Here is a 23649-nt window from a genome sequence, read left to right as displayed (position 1 = left end):
ATCTGATATTCTGACAGTTAAGTAAGACCAAAAGACCATGTGACTGCACCTGCATTCCCACCAATAAGCAAAAGCCAAATATGACTGACATACAACTAAACAAATTAAATCATCTATTTAATCATCTAAGTATTGAAACTGGAAGATTAAGCAGCAATACGTTTTTGAAAATGCTCCAATTGCTGAACTAAAAAGCTAAATACACTACATGACCAAACATTTATGGACACACCCCAGACTGTTGCCCAATGTTGTAAGCACACAATTGTCTAGAACCTCTTTGTATGCTGTAGCTTTAAGATTTTCCTTTTAAGTTTTTTTTCCCTGGGGTCTGTTAATTCCAGGAAAAGGAAATCTTAAATGCTGTAGCTTTAAGATTTCCTTTTCCTGGAATTAACAGACCCCAGACCTAAATTTCCAGCATGACAATGATCCTGTGCACAAAGTGAGATCAGTAAAGACATGTTTTGCCAGCGTCGATGTGGAAGAACTCGAGTGTCCTGTACAGAGCCCTGACCTCAACCTCGCTGAACACGTTTGAGATGAATTGGAACACTGACTGCACCCCAGACCTCCTCGCCCAACATCAGCGCCCAACCTCACTAAAGCTCTTATGGCTGAATGAACACAAATCCCCACAGCCACGCTCCAAAATCTAGTGGAAAGCCTTCTCAGAAGAATGGAGGTTATTATAACAGCAAAGCAGGAACTAAATCTATAATGAGACGTTCAATAAGCACATATGGGAGTGATGGTCAGGTGTCCACATACTTTTAGCCATATAGTGTGTTTATTCATAGGTTTTGTTGGATTATAATAGGTTAGCCGGTATAGAGGTCCAGTCATGGTCACGCCTATAAACACAGTAACTGATAATCAGAGAAGGAGATCTATAAATGTTATGGATTCACAATCAACTCACACTGATTATGGAAAAAAAAAGTCTGTGACTAGAGACAGGTTACTCTCTAGAGACATCCCTGTGTACTCAGGATCCTTTTTACTTTTACCAGTTAACGATGTTAAAAATTATATGTTTATAACTCTAAAAATTTATTTTTTTACTTCACATGTTTTTACTACATCTCGTTTATATGTAATTGATGATTATTATTGCTGTTATAATAAAAATACCATCATCATCAACAGCAATAATAATAATAATAATATTCACAACAACAACAACAACAACAACAACAACAATAATAATAATAATAACAATAATAATAATTATTATTATTATTATTATTATTATTATTATTATTATTATTAATAAAAGAATTCGTGCAGTACCACAACAGTCCACTGGGGGCGCACGAGTGAAAACCACTGCCCTAGAAAACAATAGTTTGCTACATAGAAGGGAAATAAGATCGATTTGAGACACAGCCATTCCAGCCTCAGACCATCACCGGAAGTGACGCTCAACAAAGATGGCGGCGCACACATGCTACCTAAGATGTCCAAAGTTAGTATGTTGATGTATTGTAACTTTTAGACTCCGCATATATATGGTTGTTATTGAATACAGAATGGGCTGTGAAATGAAGAAGAAAATATTAAAGCCTGAAAAATATTTAAACCGCTTTATTTATTAATGTTAAAACGCATAACAGAGCCTCTAGCTATTTAATGCTAGTAGGTCATCACCGGCTGCTGATAAAGTTCACCCAAGTTTGTGAATAATTATAATATTTAAGGATGTGGAATCATATCGGTGTGAAAATAATCCACAGTGGTCGTGGTTTTATCCGTGGAGTTTGTGGGAAGTTAGCATCATGTGCTGGTCAAAGTCAGAAATATCACAGAAGAACTGCAGTCATGTCGTGTAACATCCAAACCCGCTGTGTCTCACATCCACCGTGGAGAATATTGTTCTTCGGAAGTGACGACTTCGCAGTGGAGTCTCTGAAACGGCTTCATGCAGCTCGGTAAGAATGGCCCTGTCTTTGGTAAAGCCTTGCTTCCTCTTGGCCTTCACGCGTGTGCATGGCTGAGGTGTGTCTGTCATGTTGCAGAGGACCTGGAGCTGACTCTCTGGTGGACTCGCTTGAGGTTGTCACTTTGGCCAGTAATGTCCCTGTGCGGAAGTTCGCAGAGCAGCACGCGCTCCGGGTTCAGCAGTGGCCCCAGGTGGAGTCCAGAGGGCAGTTTGATGTCGGAGTGGTGGTCTCTTTCGGCTGCCTGCTTCAGGACAGCCTTATCAACACATTTCCATAGTAAGGCCACTTGTCCTGCTATGATTTGTGCACCATACATCTGAGCTGGGTTGAAAATATCTGCCATGCATGCTTTTTAAGAAATAATCACTCTGTCATGCATGCATTTAAAGATATAATCACTCTATCATTCATGCTTTTAAAGATATAATCACTCTATCGTTCACGCTTTTAAAGAAATAATCACTCTATCGTTCACGCTTTTAAAGATATAATCACTCTATCGTTCATGCTTTTAAAGAAATAATCATTTTATCGTTCATGCTTTTAAAGAAATAATCATTCTATCATTCATGGTTTTATAGAAATAATCACTCTATCATTCATGCTTTTAAAGAAATAATCACTCTATCGTTCACGCTTTTAAAGAAATAATCACTCTATCGTTCATGCTTTTAAAGAAATAATCACTCTATCATGCATGTTTTTAAAAGAAATAATCACTCTATCATGCATGGTTTTATAGAAATAATCATTCTATCGTTCATGCTTTTAAAGAAATAATCATTCTATCGTTCATGGTTTTATAGAAATAATCATTCTATCGTTCATGCTTTTAAAGAAATAATCATTCTATCATTCATGTTTTTATAGAAATAATCACTCTATCATTCATGCTTTTAAAGAAATAATCACTCTATCGTTCACGCTTTTAAAGAAATAATCACTCTATCGTTCATGCTTTTAAAGAAATAATCATTCTATCATTCATGTTTTTATAGAAATAATCACTCTATCGTTCACGCTTTTAAAGAAATAATCACTCTAACGTTCACGCTTTTAAAGAAATAATCATTCTATCATTCATGGTTTTATAGAAATAATCACTCTATCATTCATGCTTTTAAAGAAATAATCACTCTATCGTTCACGCTTTTAAAGAAATAATCACTCTATCGTTCATGCTTTTAAAGAAATAATCACTCTATCGTTCATGCTTTTAAAGAAATAATCACTCTATCGTTCACGCTTTTAAAGAAATAATCACTATCATTCACGCTTTTAAAGAAATAATCACTCTATCATTCACGCTTTTAAAGAAATAATCATGTTTATTTACTGTATCTGTAAAGTGTGATTATTACACACCAGCATTTTCACATGTTCTCGTTTCCCTGCACTGAACAGAAAACACAATTTCTAAAAATTCTCTTGTAAAGGAAGTGCAAGAGTACGACTACTAGAGTTCAAGAAAAAAAATTAGTAGGAGTACAAACAGAGAGAGAGAGAGAGAGAGAGAGAGAGAGAGAGAACAGATTATTATGCAAATGAATAAGGATAGTTTCTTTAGGATAAGAAACACATGAGAAAATTTCATACCGAACATGTTCCATTGTAGTTTTATTCAGTTTTCCAACACTGGAGGAATACAATAAGAAGTCATCCTGTTTACTTAAACATTCCCTCTGGTTTTGTGTTATTAATTTGCCAGCAAAATTGCCACAAATTCCAGCCTTAGAAAAAATATTCTCTGAAAGGATTAATTATATAGATTAAGCATTCCATTCAATAGTCATACATTGATCTTGTATTATTTTCAAACCGATATCTGAGTATCAGAGCTCTGAGTTTACCTGTTATCAGTTACTGCCATTCTCTCAGGAGCTGAGCCACCACTCCATGAGCTTCTGTTGCGTAGTGATGGAACGTCAGTGGCTTTATGGTGGCATGCTTTAAGACATGGTGTGTGTTGTGTTCACATGCAAGAGCTGTGTCATGTCATGTCAGTCAACATCATATGCAGTAAACATGTCAAACTCAATCCAAACTACCAGTGGCTCCCAACAGGGAGGGCGAGAGCTAGTATGTGCTTCCTCCGAGACTCATGTAGGCATCGGAGTGTAATAATAGTGTTCTTCATTATTAAGTCAAATGGATGGAATATTTCTGGAAAAGCACACAAAGACGGAGGAACCAGTTGTCAAAAACAACTTTGTGTGCCATTAAGTAAGGAATTAAACACAACCTGGTGTGCTATTGCAGGAAACTAATCAACACAAGGGTGCTGTGAGCTATTACCACTGCAAAGATGATTATTTTCCAATAACAGCATGCCATGTCGTGTTTTATTCCTCTTATACCACAGTGATTTGTCATCAGTTACAGTTTTCAATTTATTAATGAACGACGCATCATGTTTCTTAAACGTTTATAGTTTTGGTTAATATTGTGGAACATCCATGAGACATCCTATTTAATTCTTGTGATCACTTACATTATAGCAGCTATAAAAAGTTGTAGGTAAGTAAGTTGTTTGTGTGTTTTTAGTTAATATTGAAAACATACTGACTGTTACAAAGCCCTGACATTGGAGACTCCTTCCGTAAATGTGAAATAAATGTCTGCTTACAGAAACCTTCACCATATCAAGAACTATACATTTTTCTCTGTTAAATAACAACACATTAAAAAAAAAAAAACATTTATTATTAAATTTAGACTATGTGGATTGTTCAACATACAAGTCCCTGGTCCCCGTGTATGTATTAGAATGAGTACATTAAATAAACCTGTGATTTGAATAAGAGCTGGCTCTATTGTCCAAGCTGCTGTTATAGAAAATTATCCAACACCTTCCGACCTATCACAGTCAAGAATTAAACAGCACTGTGGTATAGTAAAAAAAAAACAAACAAACAAACATTTTATATAATCCATCTCTAATAGTCTTTCTGTCTGTGGTGTTCACCACCTCTTGTTTTAATTTCAGTGGGATCCTCAACGTGCACCCTAGCCTCCTGCCTCGCTGGCGTGGACCTGCACCTGTTTTTCACACAATTCTGCACGGAGACAAACTCACTGGTGTCACCGTCATGCAGATTAGACCAAGAAGGTATGTGTTTACTCCCCATGTGAATAAGCATTGAAGATGAATAAGGACCATGATACCTCAGAATATGCAACACACTTCCTGTTTCCAGGCTCCATGACAAAAAACTAGCTATTATGTTATGTTCATTTTTAATTAATTAATTAGTTATGGTTTTGTTGCAGGTTTGACGTTGGTCCGATACTCAATCAGGAGCTTTACGAGGTCCCTGAAAAGTGCACGGCTGATGAGCTCGGAGGATCACTGGCAGCTCTGGGAGCTCAGCTGGTAAATACTGGATTGCTGATGAATATATGATCTTAATTCAGCCCATTTTTTTGTTAGATCTGTGTTAGAGGTCCCACGCTGCCAACATCTTTTTTCAAAGTTTTTTTTTTTTTTTCTCGATTTTGTTGTATGCTTTGCTTTGTTATTTTGCCAAACTTGGCGGTGCTCTCTGGGTGAGAGGGGTGGCATACTCTCTCACGCCTGTCAGTTACAGCAACACTAGCTAATCATGGGTGTCTGCAAGCTCATGCATGTAGAAGAGGATGGATAGCGATTTCCTCCAAGTGTGTTTCGCTGACTTGTGACACAGCCTGAGCAGCAGTTCGAAAAGATGTGTTTGGTTGGTTTCAGGTATCTTAGAGGAAGTATGTGTTAGCTCTCACATTCATCAGTATATTTTATTTGTATATACTGATGAATGTGTTTTATTTTAATGAAGCATTTCCTTTGAACGGATTTGTGTGATAGTGGCTCACACAGTCTGAGCAGTAGCATGATGATGCTGGCCCAATGATTTTTCTCACTCACTTCTGACTTATGAAGCAAGTTTTAGTTAAGTAAGAAATTAAATACATCAACAGTACTGAAATATAAACCCGTAAGTTGTAAAAGTGTAAATTTGAAGCAGGGTTTTACCTTGTTATTCAGGATGATCGGATGAAAATCGCAAAAGAAAGGAAAAGGAAAAAATGTACACGATATGGCCAAAGGTTTGTGGATATTTGTGGATGTGGTTCTTCCCCAAACTCTTGTCAGTAGCTCTCAGCCTCCCCAGTTGGTAGCTGTTGTATGGTGGGTGGAAAATGGCCAAAACTACATTAGGGAGAAAATGGGGGTTATGTAATGTAAATGTTTGACATTAGGCTGATGTATATACATTTTTTCTAATGTTTATTTGTGTTCACAGTTAATAGACACACTAAGAAACCTTCCAGAACGAATAGCAAATAGGACGGAGCAGGCCAGAGAGGGGGCAACATTTGGTAAGAGGTTGGATCTTCATAATCTTTTTTTTTTTTAAATTAAAAATTTTTTTTTTTTTTAATCTTTAATCAAACCATTACTCAGGCATGTAATCTCTCATTTAAGTGGATGAATAGTATTGATAAGTGTACTTTATTTTCAGCTCCTAAAATCAGCTCTTCTTTGAGCTGGCTTGTGTGGGAAGAGCAGACGTGTGATCAGATCGATCGACTGTATCGTGCTATAGGATCTCGGGTAAGACTCCATGAGGACTTTTAAAGCAGCTGTTTGAATCTCTACCACTTTATTTGTCATAATAATTGTGGTTGTCAGTGTCATGTTGTGAGTCAGCTGATTTCTACATGCTCAGGTTCATTTGAGAACAATCTGGATGGGCCGTGCCATCAAACTTCTAGACTTCGTTGGAAAATGCAACGTGCCATCCACGGGTAAGTTGTGTTGGTATTTGACCAAATACTAGGTTGTAAGGACTGACATAATGTGAATCTGTGCCAGTCTCATATTTATTATAAAATGCAGCTACACCAAATCCATACAGCATGTATGGGGCAAAAAGTAGAATGTAGTGGTGAAAAAGTATCTAATGACTTTCCAATAACTTCTCTCGGTCTCTCATTGCATTTCGGCCAGCTCTAGAATTATTGGCACCCTTGCTAAAGATGGGTGAAAAATAGCTTTGTTGTTAATTAGCTTAAACTCACCCAGAATATACGAATGAATTCTAACATTTAATTGAACTAAAAGTATTTTAAGAAAAAAAAAATTTTGAAACAGCTGCTGTTTCAAATGATCTGTAATTACTAACTGTAATAACTATTAATAATTACTAATTAATATAAAATGTTGTAAAAGGTTTATTATTAGAAAGTATAACATTTTCCCCCCCCCCCCCTTTTTTTTTTTTTACAGAAATTTCAAATTTCGCTGCAGTCCCTGGGTCCATCCAATATCAAAAGGAATCAAACACATTGTCAGTCTGCTGCAAGGTAAAGTGTATTTGCACATTCAAGTGTTTGGACCGTATAGAAATATTTGACATAATTTTATTGTTTATTCATTAAAACATCTGCAGGTGCACTATACATTTGCATACTGTATGCATTAAAACATAAATAATATTTTTGTGTTCACCTTTCAGGATGGCTGGGTTGGATTCAAAACAGTAATGTTAAAGAAAAGATTATCAGCAGCAGATTTCTTCAATGGTTATCTTCACCAGAGCGTCCTGAAGAAACCAGACTCCCAGAACAACTGCCGGTTTCAGAGCTACAGAGAGAAAGCTGGACAGAATTCTACATCATTACTCCGAAATAAGACCAGTCGTTAAAGCCTGTCTGTAAACACACATGAGAATTTATGTAATTTATTAATTACAGTGCTTAAATAATTGTCTGTTTTAAGACAGTGAGAAAGAGTTATAAGACATGTTTGCGGCACTGTATTATTGTAAACATTTGGTGTCTGTATATACTGATGAATGTGTTTATTTTAATGAAGCATTTCCTTTGAACGGATTTGTGTGATAGTGGCTCACACAGTCTGAGCAGTAGCATGATGATGCTGGCCCAATGCTTTTTCTCACTCACTTCTGACTTATGAAGCAAGTTTTAGTTAAGTAAGAAATTAAATACATCAACAGTACCGAAATATAAACCCGTAAGTTGTAAAAGTGTAAATTTGAAGCAGGGTTTTACCTTGTTATTCATGAAAATCACAAAAGAAAGGAAAAGGAAAAATTTTTTTACGATATGGCCAAAGGTTTGTGGACATGTGGACATTTGTGGATGTGGTTCTTCCCCAAACTGTTGTCTAGAATAACTTTGTATGCTGTGGCATTAAGATTTCCCTCCACTGGAACTAAGAGGCCCAAACATGTTCCAGCATGACATTGCTTCTGTATACAAAGCGAGCTCCATGAAGAACTCGAATGACCTGCGCAGAGCCCTGAGCTCAACCCCACTGAACACCTTTGGGATGAACTGGAATGCAGACTACATGCCAGGTTTCTCACCTGACATCCATGCCTGACCTCACTAATGGTGTGGAAAAACCAGTGAGTGCCAGTTCTGTGGGTGGAAACACCTTGTTGATAAGAGGGGTCAGAGGAAAATGGCCAGATTGGTTCAAGCTGCCAGGAAGGATATAGTAACTCAAATAATCACTCTTTACAACTGTGGTGAGCAGAAAGGCATCTCAGCATGCACAACACATCAAACCATGAGGTGGATGGGCTACAACAGCAGAAGACCACACTGGTTTACACTCCTGTCAGCCAAGAACAGGAATCTGAGGCTATCACTGGATAGTTCAAGATTAGGAGAAAAAAAAGAACTAATATATATACATACATTCACACACTCTGTATGTATGTATGTAAAGGAAGGTCACATTGCTGACAAAAGTACATTCAGTTATAGCCACATTTAAACTTAGGTTAGAGGTATTTCTAGCTATTTATGGGTTGTATTACAAGTTATATCTTCATTTATGCCTTGTGCTGTTTTCCCGAAACAAGCAGCATCCTGCAAATTGTTGCTTACATCCAGGATGACGCCATTTCCTGCTTGTACACGATAAAAACCAATTCGACTATAAAAGACTTTAGTTTGATCTAAGATACAAATCAATGCCTGTACTGATAAAAATCCACACAAATTACCCGGATGAGACGCCTGGCTCTGATTCGTTCAGGCAACCTCCGTGTGGATATGTGAAAAAAAATAAAATAAAAAAAATAAAACACACTAGAGACAAACAAGTATATTCTGACACCTAAACCGCTCATCTTCCCAGATCAGAAAACAAAACAAGCTTCTAGTTAACGGTATATTTCGGTAATGACGCAATGCCCAGGTCGGCTCTCTATTGGCTGAAGCGTTTGTTTATTTTTACAGCATTGACTAGTTTGGTTTCACTCGCAACCTGTCAAAGCTAAAGACGGACCGCTATGAGGAGATAAAAACGCTGTGAAGCCTGTAAGTAACACTTAGTCCTCTTTGAAACAGATACTCACTGAATTACTGTACAACATCGATATAAAGTTCCTGGAAGCGGTCGAATTTGACCCTGAGTGTGTTTTGTAGAAAGAGAGCTAGCAGAATTAGCCAGATAGCTGTTAGCTTCCTAAGTAACGTTCTGCTAGAAAACAAACCACACTGTCGACTAACACAAGTTTAGTGTTGCACTGAAGTTGCACTGAGTGGAGAGTGTAATTTATTTAATTTATTTTACATACTTAGTTGCTAGCACAATATAAGCTTTAAATGTTGCCCAATGTTTCACAAAGACTCTATAAATGGATATATTTGCATAATGATAATTAGTGAGTAAAAAAGTGAAGTAAAAACCTGCAGTACACACTTCAGTCCTGTTATAAAGAGTGACATGGAGTAAAGAGAGCTGAGAGAAACAGTCAGTAAATAAACCACCTGTGGATTAATATCCTGTCTGTTCCATTCCCATGCAGAAACACTCATCTCATGCTGAGTGCAAAAGTCTGCAGGAATACAAACCTAAATAAATAATAATAAAATAAAGCTAGCACTATACATTGCAGTTTCTTTCTGTTTGGTTCTGTTCACATTTTGAAGTCTTACTAAATAATTCAGCACTTGTAGCCTATGAATTGATGTTTGTTTAAATATGAATGAAATACACCTGCATGTTTATTCAATCCATAACTAAAAATAAGTCCAGATAAATCAGCACAAATGAAATGACTGCATGTTGCTAAATGTTTCTCATTGATTTGTTAAGTCTTGCTTAATGCTGCTGTTAATTCTGGAGGTTTATTTGTTTTTTTATTTTAAAAATAAAATCAGTAAGTGCAAATGCTTCTTGCTTTGTTAGTGTTAGTTATGGTGCATTAATGCTGAAGCTGGTTTGTTTGTGTTAAATGTCAGCTCAGGGTTTGTTAATGTAAAGCATTACCAAATGCAGGCTAATTTATAGCAAGACTATTCAGTGTGTTGGGTTTTACAGATCTTTCTTCGTTGTCACAAGTAACAGTCTGTTACACCGTGCAGTGAAATTCTTACTCTGTGGATCCTCCAGCAGCCTATGACATGAATTAAGGACATAATATATTAATAGTACATGTTTGTTTTCCAAAGTAAAAACAGTGTAAGTGTGAATCCAAAGATAATACAGGTGACCTGGAGGTTCAGTTACACACCTGAAGTAAAGGTACATTACATCGTCTTTGTCCTCTAGAGGATGAAGTGTAGCGTACTGGTTTTCTCTCTGTCTGTCTGTTTCTCTCTGTCTCTCTCTCTGTCTCTCTCTCTCTGTGTCTCTCTCTGTCTCTCTCTCTGTCTCTCTCTCTTTATCTCTCTCTCTCTCTCTCTATGTGTTTCTCACTCTGTCTGTCTCTGTTGCTCTCTCTCTGTGCGTCTCTTTGTGTCTCTCACTCTGTCTCTCTCTCTCTCTCTCTCTCTCTCTCTGTGTCTCTCTCTGTCTTTGTGTGTCTCTCACTCTCTTTTGGTGTCTCTCTGTCTGTCTGTCTCTGTCTTTCTGTCTGTCTCTCTGTCTCTCTCTCTGTGTGTGTGTGTGTGTGTGTGTGTGTGTGTGTGTGTGTGTGTGTAGGCTGAGAGAGGATTTCCAGTCCGTACTCTGTGTGAGTGAAGGCTAATCTTGTTAAGTATGGTATCAGCTTTACCCAAATTAAAATGTGTACCAAAATCCCCAACATATTTACGCTGTTAGTGTTACAGTAACCGTGTGTATTCATTATCCAGCCTGTTTAGGAACAAAATAGTTTTACTGCACTTTATCATTTTAAAATATTAACATTTCTTTCCTTGTACATTGTATTGCAAAAACTGCTTTTTAGTCACAATGTATCTTTTTTTTTTTTTTTGCTAAATATAAACACAATTATGCTAATATATTTATAGTTATAATAATTATACTAATATACAGTATATGGCACCATCAGTAAGTAATTGTGATTAATCAAATAATTAGTTAACACACACACATATCTAATCTTAGCTAAGCTTAGTGATCACTTCAAGTTTCTAAAAGATTGATTTCAATATGTTGCAGTTAGTATACTGAGCACATAAACTTGAGTTTTTGGGATGTATTTGAGATTTTTGCAGAATTTGTTGTGGGAATTTATCATATAGAGTAGGATATGTGATGAACATTTTTTGCTGCAACGTGAAAAACCTTGCATCTCAGCTATATGCGTCAGTGTTGACTCAGTAATCTGAAAAATATCTACAACATTACGTCTCTCTCTTTCACCACTCTATCTCCAGTCATTTCATATTTTTCATACTTTCATATTTGCTTATAATTTGTGTGATTATGTGCAAGATGTTTACAGTGCCTACAGTTTGTTATTTTTTTTTACTAGTTTAGAATACAATTATCGTTTTGCACTGTCTTGGTAGGAGTGTGCAACTGTAGCACAAGAGTTCATTGTATATACAGTAATGGGGGAAAAGAAAGTACACCTTAAAATATCAAAGTGTTGGAATGGCCAAGTTAAAGTCCAGGTCCAACCCCACTGAGATGCTGTGGTGGGATTTTAAGAGAGCTGTGCATAAACAAATGCCCTCAAACATCAATAAACTGAAATAATGTTGTAAAGAAGAGTGGGTCAGAATTTCTCCAAAACAGTGTGAGAGACTGATAAACTCCTACAGAAAGTTATTGCTGCTAAAAGTGGTTCTACATATTACTGAATTAAAGGGTGTATTTTTGTTCCCACCTGGTTTCTGAAGGTTGGTTTAAAATGGATACATAATGAAATGTGTTGTGTGTTTTTTTTTTTTTGTTGCTGTCATCTGAGATTATTTGTTTGTTTATAGAAGTTGATGAGAACCGCACGATTCAGAATTGAAGGAGGGCGTACTTTCTTTTTCTCATGACTATAGATGCTTACAGCACTCTTTATGCACATGACAATAAAAGTTGAGAAGAAGATCATTTAAAAATATTTGTCATAACGCACTAATGTATTGGCGTGCTCTAGCACATGTTTTGCATTGAAGGTTTTGAATTTGCCACAGGCTGTTTTGGGAACTTTAAATGTAATGTCATATTATTTAAAAAATATTTGCATTATTAAGAACAATATGAAAAAGTTCCGAAGCAGGGGATATCGCAAGCTATTCTGAAGCGTAAAGTGTTGTTGTGGCATAGATTAGCTGGAAAGTGTGGGTTTTATTTTGTGTGTTGGAGTATTGTAGTGTCTGCTGATGCAACAGTGATAAGAATGAAAGAATTATAATTACGATGGATGATTAAAATTCTCCCGGTTACAAAGTGCTGGACCACCCGCTGTCAGGCTTAAGCAGAACTGATCCATCCAAGTGTACACTGTTATTATATGAGTTTCCTCATAATCTCTAACTCTGTTTATTTCCTGTTCACAGCTAACAAATTATTGCCGTTCTCTCTAAAACAAGACTGCTTTGTGCTTGGGAGCACTGGTATGATTCATTGTGTTGCTTGCGCAAGGAAAACATTTGAAAAATCCAGTACAGATCATCCAGTTTGCCTGGCTCAGCTGCTTCACCTGCATCCACAAGTACTGAATTCTCAAACAAACTCACAGACTCCAGGTTGTCCAGGTTGGGCAAAGCCTTGCCCGTGGCCCCACAACGCCCCAGCGGCGGCCCACGCTGAGTGTTGGCGTGCAATGGCGCGGCGGGACACTGATAGTTGCCGCTGTGGACTGTGATGTCAGAGCCCAGCAGCCCGGGCGAGAGCCAGCGTGGCGCTCCCAAATTCTTCGTGGGCTGCGACGAGGATGAGAGCGAGGGCCTGGACAGCTACGGCAGCATGAGGACAGACATGGAGCTGTACGAGGATTACCTGGAGGCAGACTCGGTGAGGATCTCTCGTGAGCTCTTGGTTTCTTGCTCATTCTTCTGAATGTGATGGTTGCACTTTCTTTGCACTTTCTTTATAAATTAATAAGGAGGTTATGCGGTGACAACTGGTTGTGACATTTTAGATTGGAGGGAAATCTGTCAATAATTTGATAATGAAACTATTAGAAGATGCCTTTCACACATATATTACCGCACAGTTAGGATTGAGCAATGCGTTATCTCATGAGATCTCATTAAAGGTATAATAAGAATGATGTAGGTCAAACTATAAAACACACACTTTGAAGCAGATACGCAGCTTCTCCTCTGTTAGTGCTTTGGAATAGTTGGTAAATTTTACGCCATTAGGAAACTCTTCAAGACAGAGGGCTTTGTATTTTCCAGTTTCTTGGTAACTTTTCAAGCTGCAATTTTTTTTTTGTCTTAATAACTTCAAGAATGAGAGAAAAATGAGAGAGGCTAGTGAGGAAACATTTTTTTACAAGTTTATATCATAATGATAACCTGAACTAACTTGTTTTGCATCAAACATCAAACATAACTGTAAATTACATGTCATTCTTTGATAAATAAAAAAAAGGTCTTGGTAAATTGCTATGTAAGTGGAATAAAACATCATCACACGTTATTTTCCTATAACAGCCTTTCTTACACGTTGAGTGACGCTGTAAGCATTAGTGTTTAACGTATTCACTCTTGAGGCCTATATTTTAAATGACTGCACAGTCGAAAAGCTGGCAGCGTCAGCATCCCTGGTAGTACAGGAATGATGTAACGTGGTAATAACTGTTCATGTTTTGTAGTGTAATGCTGAGGTTTGTGTGCTCCACCCTTTTTACCGCTTGTCACTGATTTGCTCTTTCCAGCCTCCAGAGCGTCAGATCGTGGTGGGGATCTGTTGTATGATGAAGAAGTCCAAGTCTAAGCCCATGACGCAGATACTGGAGCGTCTGTGCAAGTTTGAGTACATCACTGTGGTCATCTTCCCCGAGGACGTCATACTCAACGAGCCAGTGGAGAAATGGCCCCTCTGCGACTGCCTCATCTCCTTTCACTCGAAAGGTGACTGCTTTTGTGTGCTGTAGGACCAACCTGACCTTCCTAAATCTTTTTAACTTTTCCTCACAATTTCATTCTGTTTCCAGCGTCTATAAGGTATCACCACTGTTGCGAAATACTACCAGCCTGTTTATATTTCCTCTGATGGTCCCGTGAGGTGCTGTTTAATCATCACCAGCATAAAGCTAAACCTCAAAAGATGAATCAGACATAAATCAGACACAGACACCTCATATTGTTCATATAGCCTCCTGACTGGCTTTATAAATGTGGAAAGATGCAGCTGTAAACTTTTTTGTAAAGTATTGCCATGTTTGCCATAATCAGTCTCATGCACAGAATGAAATTTTTTTCATTTGCCTCTTATTTTGCTAAAGTTCTTTTTTATTTGTTTTTTTTTTTCAAAATTTTCTTTTTCTATTCACTGACAGGTTTCCCATTAGATAAGGCTGTGAGTTACGCCAAACTCCGTAATCCACTGCTGATCAACGACCTTAATATGCAGTACTACATACAGGACAGGTATGACTAAAACACCTCCCTGCATATAGGTAGTAAGTTCAGTTACTACTGATAGTACATTCATGCAAAGCTAATCAAATCTGATTTTTTTGTCATGGCTATAATGACAGCAAATATTTTCTGCAGTCTGAATGGCAATAAATCACATGAAATTTTTTTTTTTTTTTTTTTGATCAGTGTCAAATAAAATTTTAAATTAAATCTAAATTTTTCCTAATTGTTGTCAGAACTCTAACATTGACTTTATGTGAAACATAATCCATGGTGAAATCTTGGTGATGGTAGCTAGCTAACTAACCTGCTTATTTTCCCTGTTGTGTGAGCAAGGCGTTAGTAACCAACTTCTAATCTCCGAGTTCACTGTCTGTGAATGATGCTGTCATGAAGACTGAAGGTGTGGCAGCTGTCTTATGTAATGTCTCTTCAGGAGGGAGGTGTATCGCATCCTGCAGGAAGAAGGAATCGACCTACCCCGCTACGCTGTGCTGAACAGGGACCCGGACAAACCTGAAGGTATGTCAATGTGAAACCTCTGAATGCCTTTCGGAGTTTCTGGGATTAATCAAAATATGTTGTTAAACATTCATGACAGTGGAACGGATAATGAATAACAGATCTCCTTGGCAGAGGAACATCCTGTTCTCTGTCTCAGCTTTATTTTAGTGCTTGCCTCTATAAATAGCTACTAATGTAGAGCAGTTAGGCCTGGGACACATAAATTACTTTGTGGAATAATGTGGCTGTCAGGCATCCATTAACCCCATGGATGCTGAAGCCAGCTCTTAGAAATGCACCATCCTGCAGAGATCCATTCAAGATCAACTCTTACGCAGATAATCAAAGTTCTCAGAAGCAGTGGGGTGTTAAAACCACGTGTGTTAGATTAAAAACAACATTTGGAGAAGAATATATCTCAGGGCACTTGCCTTTGGTAGCTGCGCTCTCTCAATTATTTATTTTTTTTTAAACTCTGCAATTCCTGATTTATCCAATTTATTTTATATGAATGTGTAATTCAGTAGCAAAGAGCAATTACGCAGTAAGGTCTAGGGTCTCAGATACACTTTGAAATCACATCTATAACTCCTATGTATCTTAAATATGTATATGAATATCTTATGTTTATATATGGATCTACATAGTGCCATGACACAGTATACAAACTGTCTCACTGAAGTCAACATGTGTTCAAATGTCACATGTCTAACCCTGGAATTATCCATAATCCGGATAGTTACGCGCCACACCTCTGGATGTCACTTTGTTGCAATGTAGTCAGAATAGACAGATGATCAGTGTTATCATGCTTAGGCTACAGATCATCTGACACCACCCGAACGTCACTTCTCACAATAAAGGTTACAATTAAGTGGATATACGCTACCATTATTATGGTGACATCGTTTCAGAACACAGTGTCCAAATTACAGAGCAGTCGTAAATCTGCTGCCCTGCCTGAACCAGAAAGCTACACAGGATATATCATTGATGGTTTGGCTATTATCTGCAGATGATTAATTTGCATATATGATAATGCCAGCCTTCATAGCAGTTGTTGTCGATTATCTATAAAATGTTGAAGAACAGATGTATGCCTAAGTATCTGTATAGCATCATTTTAATTGAGCTGTATTTGAAGCGAACTTTCTTTCAAATCACTAGTATATATATAGAAAACAACAGTAATGTAAAATGGCATCAGAGGAGGAGCAGTATGCAGGCTAAATATAAGCTTGGACAGAAATAAGAGAAGAGAACTAAGAGAAGACCTTTTAGTCTTGAGTAACCATTTTATTGAGACATTTAAATCTACGACTGTAATATCTAGTAATATAGTAAACAGGAGAGCACAAGGGTCTGGATGCAGAATTCATCTGTGACGCTTACCCTTACATATAAGAAATCTAGATGCCACGTGAGCTACTGTTCCTGACTTCTCTCATACAAACCTATTTAAAAGCTATTTAACAAAACACTTGACTATGCAAATAGGTTTCAATCCTAGATTTAAACATTGAGACTGAAGAAATCCAGAACATGAATTCAGTGTTTCGTTTCTTTCAGAGTGTAATCTGATTGAGGGGGAGGACCATGTGGAGGTGAACGGCGAGATCTTCCCCAAACCCTTTGTAGAGAAGCCAGTCTCAGCAGAAGATCACAATGTGTATATCTACTATCCGACCTCAGCTGGTGGAGGCAGCCAGCGCCTCTTCAGGAAGGTTTGTTTTTGTAGCGATCCGCTCCCACATTTTTAACTGCATAGAGTTCTAATAGGCACTTGTCTCTGTGGAGGAGCGCATCACTCGTTCAGAAACAGAGCAGACTTTACTTTGTGTGAAGCTATAAAATCATCTAGACTCTATTCTTCCTCGCCACCTGTTATTATGGAGCATGCTGATCCTTTCGAAATGTTTAGGGTAGCATATTTTAACACATAGTTTTGCCCTGATATTATTGAAGGTTGATCACATGTAATACCAAGTCCAATCCCTGCACATTTGAATGCACATTACTTTTTTGTTGAGAATGTCTATTGGATTGGATTGGATTCAAAGTCATACATTCTACAAATTTCTTTTTGACAAATCAGTCTCTGAGTCTTTGAGAACAAATCAGACGTCAATCTGCTTTAATGTGATAAAATTGGCTGAGTTTATAATTTGCATGGGAATTTAAGAAACTTTACATTCACTGGAATCACTAGTTTGCTGGAATAAGAGTAATAGAGCTCTGTGATGCAAAACTGGTAGATGGTATTTCAGCAAAGAAGAAAATAGCAAGTTGCAATAGTCGCAAGAAAAGTGTACAAATTCATCTCTGTTTCACGTTTAAGAATTTAATTTTGCTGTTTTGAGAAAACTTTTCATCTTTGACTAGTGTATAATGAAGTATGTCACATTGATGCATCACATACTGCACACTAGAGGCATAATATAATGCATGTATATAATGTTGAGTAGCAAAGAAGTTTGGAATGATGTTCAGAAAAATAACTAATTTAGGTTCAGTGAAGGGTTTAATTCAGCTTTTTACTAAACAAATTATATGATTTATATCATCACTTTGAATACTAACTAATCACAATAGTCAGTCTACTTAATCTGGTGTGTTGGATCTTGGTTGAGAAATGAATTGGTCAGGAAGATTGACCTTCAGGAATACAGTTGGTATCTGTTTAGTTAAAAGTGTGTCTAAAATAACTTTGAAATGTTATATATTAATATTATGATGTTGGTTTGGGCCCAGTGTTCACTCCAACAGTCGTCTAAAGTAAAGTTATTAGAAACAATCATTTTAGAGTAGAAGAGTATCTCTGGTTTAATTGAGTTATGTACTTACTTAATTATGTAACTCACAAATAAAAATATTCACAAACTACATTCCTTTTGCAGATTGGGAGCCGGAGCAGTGTCTATTCCCCTGAGAGCTGCGTCAGAAAGACAGGCTCCTACATCTATGAAGAATTCATGCCTACAGATGGCACGGATGTGAAGGTAATGTTCAACAGATTCACTGAAAACTATTCATCATTTTGCAATATAACAGTGCTTTGGTATTTGCTAATAAATAAGTCATACTCAAGTGGAGCACATCAAAAGCAAAAAATAAAAAAATGGCAGACAGGAAGTGAAAATAGGTCAGGGATCCCTTTAACTGTAAATAAATAAATAAAATAAATAAAAAAAATTCCACTGCCCCATTTTGTGAATGGAATCCAACTATTCACATATTCAGCTCAGTATAATATTTGACTGTTAAAATTGTCCGACTACAGGAACTCAGTAAATAAACATAATAACTGATTATGGTTATTAAAAAAAATTATTATTTAATAAAAATTATTTTTAAAAAAATTGCAGACCCATTGGTTGTGTTTCACCTACCTGTGGGAGTATAAGGACCGTTAAGCTCTGTTCTGGAGCATTTGATAATACGCTGCTGCTCGAGGCATTTATAAATATGTGTGCTTACATCTCTCAGGTATACACAGTAGGGCCTGATTATGCTCATGCTGAGGCTCGTAAGTCTCCTGCTCTGGATGGCAAAGTTGAACGAGACAGTGAGGGAAAAGAGGTACGCTACCCTGTTATGCTCACTGCTATGGAAAAACTGGTGGCTCGGAAAGTGTGCCTGGCTTTCAAGGTCAGTGTCTTTACTCATTATTCAGTCCAGTGTGCTCTGGTTGCAGAATCCAGACATGCAATTTAAATCCTTTCTGACTTTCTGCAGCAAACAGTGTGTGGATTTGACCTCCTCCGGGCCAACGGACACTCGTATGTGTGTGACGTCAATGGCTTCAGCTTTGTGAAGAACTCTATGAAATATTACGACGATTGTGCCAAGATACTTGGGTGAGCCAGTGTCTTCTCGTTGGTGTTATTGTTTAAAATGCGATGATACATGGGTCTCACAGTATAATGTGATAAAGAAATAAGAATTAGTCACTGCCTCACAGCTCCAGCGTCCACAGTTTGATCCTGAGCATGGATTACTGTCTATGTGGTGTATGCAATGGACTGGGATCTCATCAAGGGTCTATTCCCACCTCATGTCCAGTGTTCCTGGAATAAGCTCCAGATCCACTTTGGCCCTGACCAGGATAAAATGATCACTAAAGATTAAAGAATTAACAAATATACCATACATTTTATGCTGTACTCTTAAAGACTGTAATAGCACACAATATTATTTTCAGCTGCCAGTAAATTACTTTGAAATGTGCTGCAATATTTTCAAATGCCTGCATTATAAAGGCCAAGCATACCAAGTAAAAATAACTAAAGAGCTGTCCTCTTAGGAATTCTGCTTTATAAAATATCCTCACTAACCAAAAAAATGCTTGCACTGCAGCTGCATTCTTGTTACTCTTATTATTACTCTTAAAAAATATTGCAATATTTTTTATACCTTTTTGTGCCTCTGATTAGAAATAAATGTTTACATTTTCATGTTTTGGAAATCTATAGTTCATTCATTCATTCATTTGCTTTTAGTAAGTGGGAGGAAATCAGGAAACCTGGTTTAAACCCACACAGATACGTAGAGAACATGGAGCTGTGAGGTGGCAACACTACCCACTCTGCCACCCTGCTGCCACCTGCTAGTTTAGGAGAGCTCCATTTTTCTCAGTGGATAATATCACTAAACTTTGGGTAAAAATCAGGCTGTGCAGTATGCCTTATTTGCAACACACATAGATTGCACTCTTAAAGAAATGACCCCATGTGTTTCATGTAGCTATCAAATATTATGATGGTGACTTCAGGATAAAAGCCTGCACTAAAATTCAGGTCAGCAGCAGTTAGCCTGCTATCCTGAGCCAGCCAGATGGAGAATATTAGGTTAGCTTCACTGTTCACTTACTGGCTCCTCAAGCTGAAAAGCTTCCAACCCCATGGTATGCACGATATTTTTCCTACCATAGGGTTAGTGAGAGTTTTTGTTGTGTTCTTTGTCCATAGGAACATTGTGATGAGGGAGCTGGCTCCCCAGTTCCATATTCCCTGGTCTATTCCCACCGAGGCAGAGGACATTCCTATAGTCCCTACCACATCCGGCACCATGTGAGTCCATGATGCTGATTTCCACACACAATTCATTTCCTTTTTCACTGTTTTTTCTTCACTGAATAAACCATTTCCATCTGTATATTGTGTATTGTTTGCGGAATATGCACATGGAAATGGTTAGGAATAATGACTGAAGCATCTTTCACTTGTGTAGGATGGAGCTTCGTTGCGTGATCGCGGTGATCCGCCATGGAGACCGAACACCAAAACAGAAGATGAAAATGGAAGTCAGAAATCCCATGTGAGATCCCAAGTGTGACTGCTAGTGGAACTTTATTAGATCCACAGAGATACACATGTTGAGGGATTTGTCCTTGTGTGTTCTTCACAGGTTTTTTGAGCTGTTTGAAAAGTATGGGGGTTACAAAACCGGCAAGCTGAAGCTGAAGAAACCCAAACAACTGCAGGTAACAGACCACCTTTGCTTAATTAAATTACTTACTGTTATTTTTTTTTTTTTCTTCACATGTAAATTCGGCTCATGATGCACTATAAAGAGACATCTGGACACCTGCTAGTTTTTTTTAAATTTCTTTATTTCTTGTATAGCTAATTAAATCCTGCTGTACTGTACCGCATATAGTCAGGCACTTCATAGTTACTGTTTTACCCTTCAGGAAGTGCTGGACATTACCAGGCTGCTGTTAGCGGATCTGGGGCAGCACAGTGACTGTGAGATCGAAGAGAAGAAGTCGAAACTGGAGCAGCTTAAGACGGTGCTGGAGATGTGAGTGAGAATCTGTTTAGATCTGGGCCACTTAAATGGGAACATTCAGTCTCTCTGGAGAATATCAAAAGTGTTTTTAGGAAATCTTTTACATAATGCGACTGCAGAGCAAATAAAGGGCAACTGTACCAAAACCTCTACAGTGAGGCGTAGAATATGATGTGGATTGTGAAAATTCACACTATTTTGGAACAATAGCAAGGTGTCCCTGTTTATTTTTTTTTTTTGCCAGGGCTATCTACTACTGAAAATCTTTTTAGAAATTTAAATTCTAAATTAAGTCCATCACCAGCAGAACTAAGAAAATAAACTAGGCAGCCGAGTTTGTCAGAGTATCAGTTTTCTTTCAACATCGAACTTGTCTCTTAAATAAAAATATTTAAGAGACAAGTTCGATGTTGAAAGAAAACTTTGTAACTTAAAAAAAAATAATAAATAAAACCCCGAAAACACTGCCTTTTGCCTCTTGTTTCATATACTTGTTTCTGTTTTCTGAACGATGTACAGAGTAACAGTTTAGGTGCAGTTGTGAATCCTCTGGCTCTGGTAGGCCACACCACAGTCAATCAGAGAGTCTGAAGTTTGGATACAGCAGCTGTATTTTATTGCCTTTTGCAGGGGCAGCACAGTAAATCCTCTTAGTGACAGGAGGAACTTAGCCTGAATGTTTTTTTTTATCATATAGTCGATCTGCACCTTAAAAACATTTCAAGGCCTCAATTTAAGGCTCAGGGGGTTCATACATTTAAAAATGTCTTTATTTAGGAGTTTGTGTACTGTCTAGTGACTCATTGAGGCTTTAATACATGCAATTTGGCATATTTTTTGTCAGTTAACATCAGCTCCTAATATGATTGTTATTTTGTAGCTGTACTGTACTGGATATTTCACATTTTTAAAAGAAAGGATTATAGAATTCACAGAATCCCAGCAACCCAATAAAACATCTTGGGTTACACAGTCAAATGTTAGTGATTTTTACATGTTGGGTGTTTGTCATAACTTGCTTTGGCTGCCTGTTTTATCATTCTGTTTTCAATGTCAGTTGAGACTGTGGTGCAGGTTAGTTAGGGCTTCATTACTGGTGTCCTTTTTCACCCCCACTAATTTTATGCATGTAGGTATGGCCATTTCTCTGGGATAAACAGGAAAGTGCAGCTGACTTACCTTCCCCATGGGCAGCCTAAGACTTCCAGTGAGGAAGAAGGTACAGGCAGACTCAGTATTTTCACACAGCGTTCCTAAATTGTTTGCATTGATTCATTGATGTGACATTTAGCTCTTGGTGTTGATGTCTTATGAGCAGACACACGTAATGAAGGTCCATCCTTGCTGCTGGTGTTAAAGTGGGGAGGAGAGTTAACACCAGCAGGGCGAGTACAGGCAGAGGAGCTGGGTCGTGCCTTCCGCTGCATGTACCCTGGAGGACAAGGTACGCTTCTCTTTCAGCTTTTCTCTTTTCCTGTATTGTTTCTTTCACACTGCTGGTATGTCTCCTCATTTCTTTTTTCATGATCTTTCTCTCATTCTCGTCATTTTTTTCTCTTTCTGTTGCTCCCTGTTTCCCCATTCTGGGCTAACTTTACTCAGCAGACATCTTCATATCATGCTTTGCACACAGCCGGCACTTTTAGACCTGTTTCTTTTATTGTAAACCCATGTATCTTGGTCTGATGTGTGGTCCAGTGGCCACAGACAGGGGTCATGCTTCCAATATGTACATACATACACACGTATATGTATAATGTGTGTGTGTGTGTGTGTGTGTGTATGTGTATAATATATATATATATATATATATATATATATATATATATATATATATATATATATATATATGTATATATATATATATATATATATATATATATATATATATATAAAATCAGCTAACGTAGATTGGGGACAAACAATGTTTTGGAAATGTGTACATCTGTTGTCATCCAGTGAATCAGGGTAAAGTCAGACAGCATTAATGGGTTAGTTCTTAGTTATTTATTGTCAAATATACCTTATACCTTACCACTTTTGGGTAAGTTTTGAAACTTGGTGCTTTAAATCCAGTACATAGAGGTAATACAATTTACATTTTCTGTTCATTTACCTTCTTTTTCTTTTTCTACTTTATCTCTGGAATGTTAGACAGTAGGCACAGGTCTATAGGATGTGAGTCCCCTTCTGGCTGTGGTAAGAAGGGCTTGGAGCACTTACATGATTCTTTGGACCCTTAAATGATTAACTGGTCTGCTGCAGTGTTCCCTTTATCCCCTTATTAAACCAAAGCTGCACCTAACACCTCCATTCACTAACACTGTAAATTGTATCGAACAGTAATAATTTATTTACTGAAGTGCACATCAGTGTAGTATTGATATATACAGTGTCCCTCTCTCTACAGACTCTCTACAGAAATAAGTTATTTTCATAATAAATTTTTTAAAAAGTCTAAAAACTGCATAATAGATAAGTGTTCACCCCCTCTTTAGCAATCTAAATTATGACTAGTATTTAGTTTTTGAGAGCTCACACTAAATATGTTAAACAGGATATACCTGTGTTAATGTTATGCTTGCACAATAAATATCTCTGACTTTAGGAGGTCTCACAGCTAAAATGGCAGATT

At 37.5% G+C, this 23649-nt stretch overlaps 2 protein-coding genes across 5 annotated transcripts in view; both read left to right on the top strand.

Annotated features, from left to right (window-relative positions):
- Positions 1-1355: 1355 nt before the first annotated feature.
- mtfmt (mitochondrial methionyl-tRNA formyltransferase) lies at positions 1356-7814 on the top strand. The gene is made up of 10 exons (XM_034299509.2): positions 1356-1468; positions 1737-1931; positions 2019-2219; positions 4930-5052; positions 5214-5316; positions 6224-6299; positions 6443-6534; positions 6650-6728; positions 7210-7286; positions 7439-7814. The coding sequence occupies exons 1-10, from the start codon at positions 1434-1436 to the stop codon at positions 7625-7627; spliced, it is 1170 nt and encodes a 389-aa protein (XP_034155400.2). The 5' UTR covers positions 1356-1433; the 3' UTR covers positions 7628-7814.
- Positions 7815-8090: 276 nt separating this feature from the next.
- Positions 8091-23649, top strand: part of ppip5k1a (diphosphoinositol pentakisphosphate kinase 1a) — a 34699-nt gene continuing 19140 nt past the window's right edge. For all 4 annotated transcript variants that reach the window (XM_026937535.3, XM_026937533.3, XM_026937534.3 and 1 more), the window contains exons 1-15: positions 8091-9275; positions 12687-13143; positions 14015-14210; positions 14639-14729; positions 15157-15242; positions 16794-16948; positions 18122-18223; positions 18711-18872; positions 18960-19081; positions 20192-20293; positions 20454-20540; positions 20631-20706; positions 20917-21026; positions 22148-22233; positions 22333-22458. In XM_026937535.3, the coding sequence (XP_026793336.3) occupies positions 12994-13143; positions 14015-14210; positions 14639-14729; positions 15157-15242; positions 16794-16948; positions 18122-18223; positions 18711-18872; positions 18960-19081; positions 20192-20293; positions 20454-20540; positions 20631-20706; positions 20917-21026; positions 22148-22233; positions 22333-22458 (1651 nt within the window). In that variant the 5' untranslated portion in view covers positions 8091-9275; positions 12687-12993. The remainder of the gene's footprint in view (positions 9276-12686; positions 13144-14014; positions 14211-14638; positions 14730-15156; positions 15243-16793; positions 16949-18121; positions 18224-18710; positions 18873-18959; positions 19082-20191; positions 20294-20453; positions 20541-20630; positions 20707-20916; positions 21027-22147; positions 22234-22332; positions 22459-23649) is intronic.

The sequence above is a fragment of the Pangasianodon hypophthalmus genome, chromosome 25, assembly GCF_027358585.1.
Source record: "Pangasianodon hypophthalmus isolate fPanHyp1 chromosome 25, fPanHyp1.pri, whole genome shotgun sequence".
NCBI lineage: Eukaryota > Metazoa > Chordata > Actinopteri > Siluriformes > Pangasiidae > Pangasianodon > Pangasianodon hypophthalmus.
Note: the sequence above shows the minus strand (reverse complement) of the source record. Positions and strands in the feature narration are given on the sequence as shown.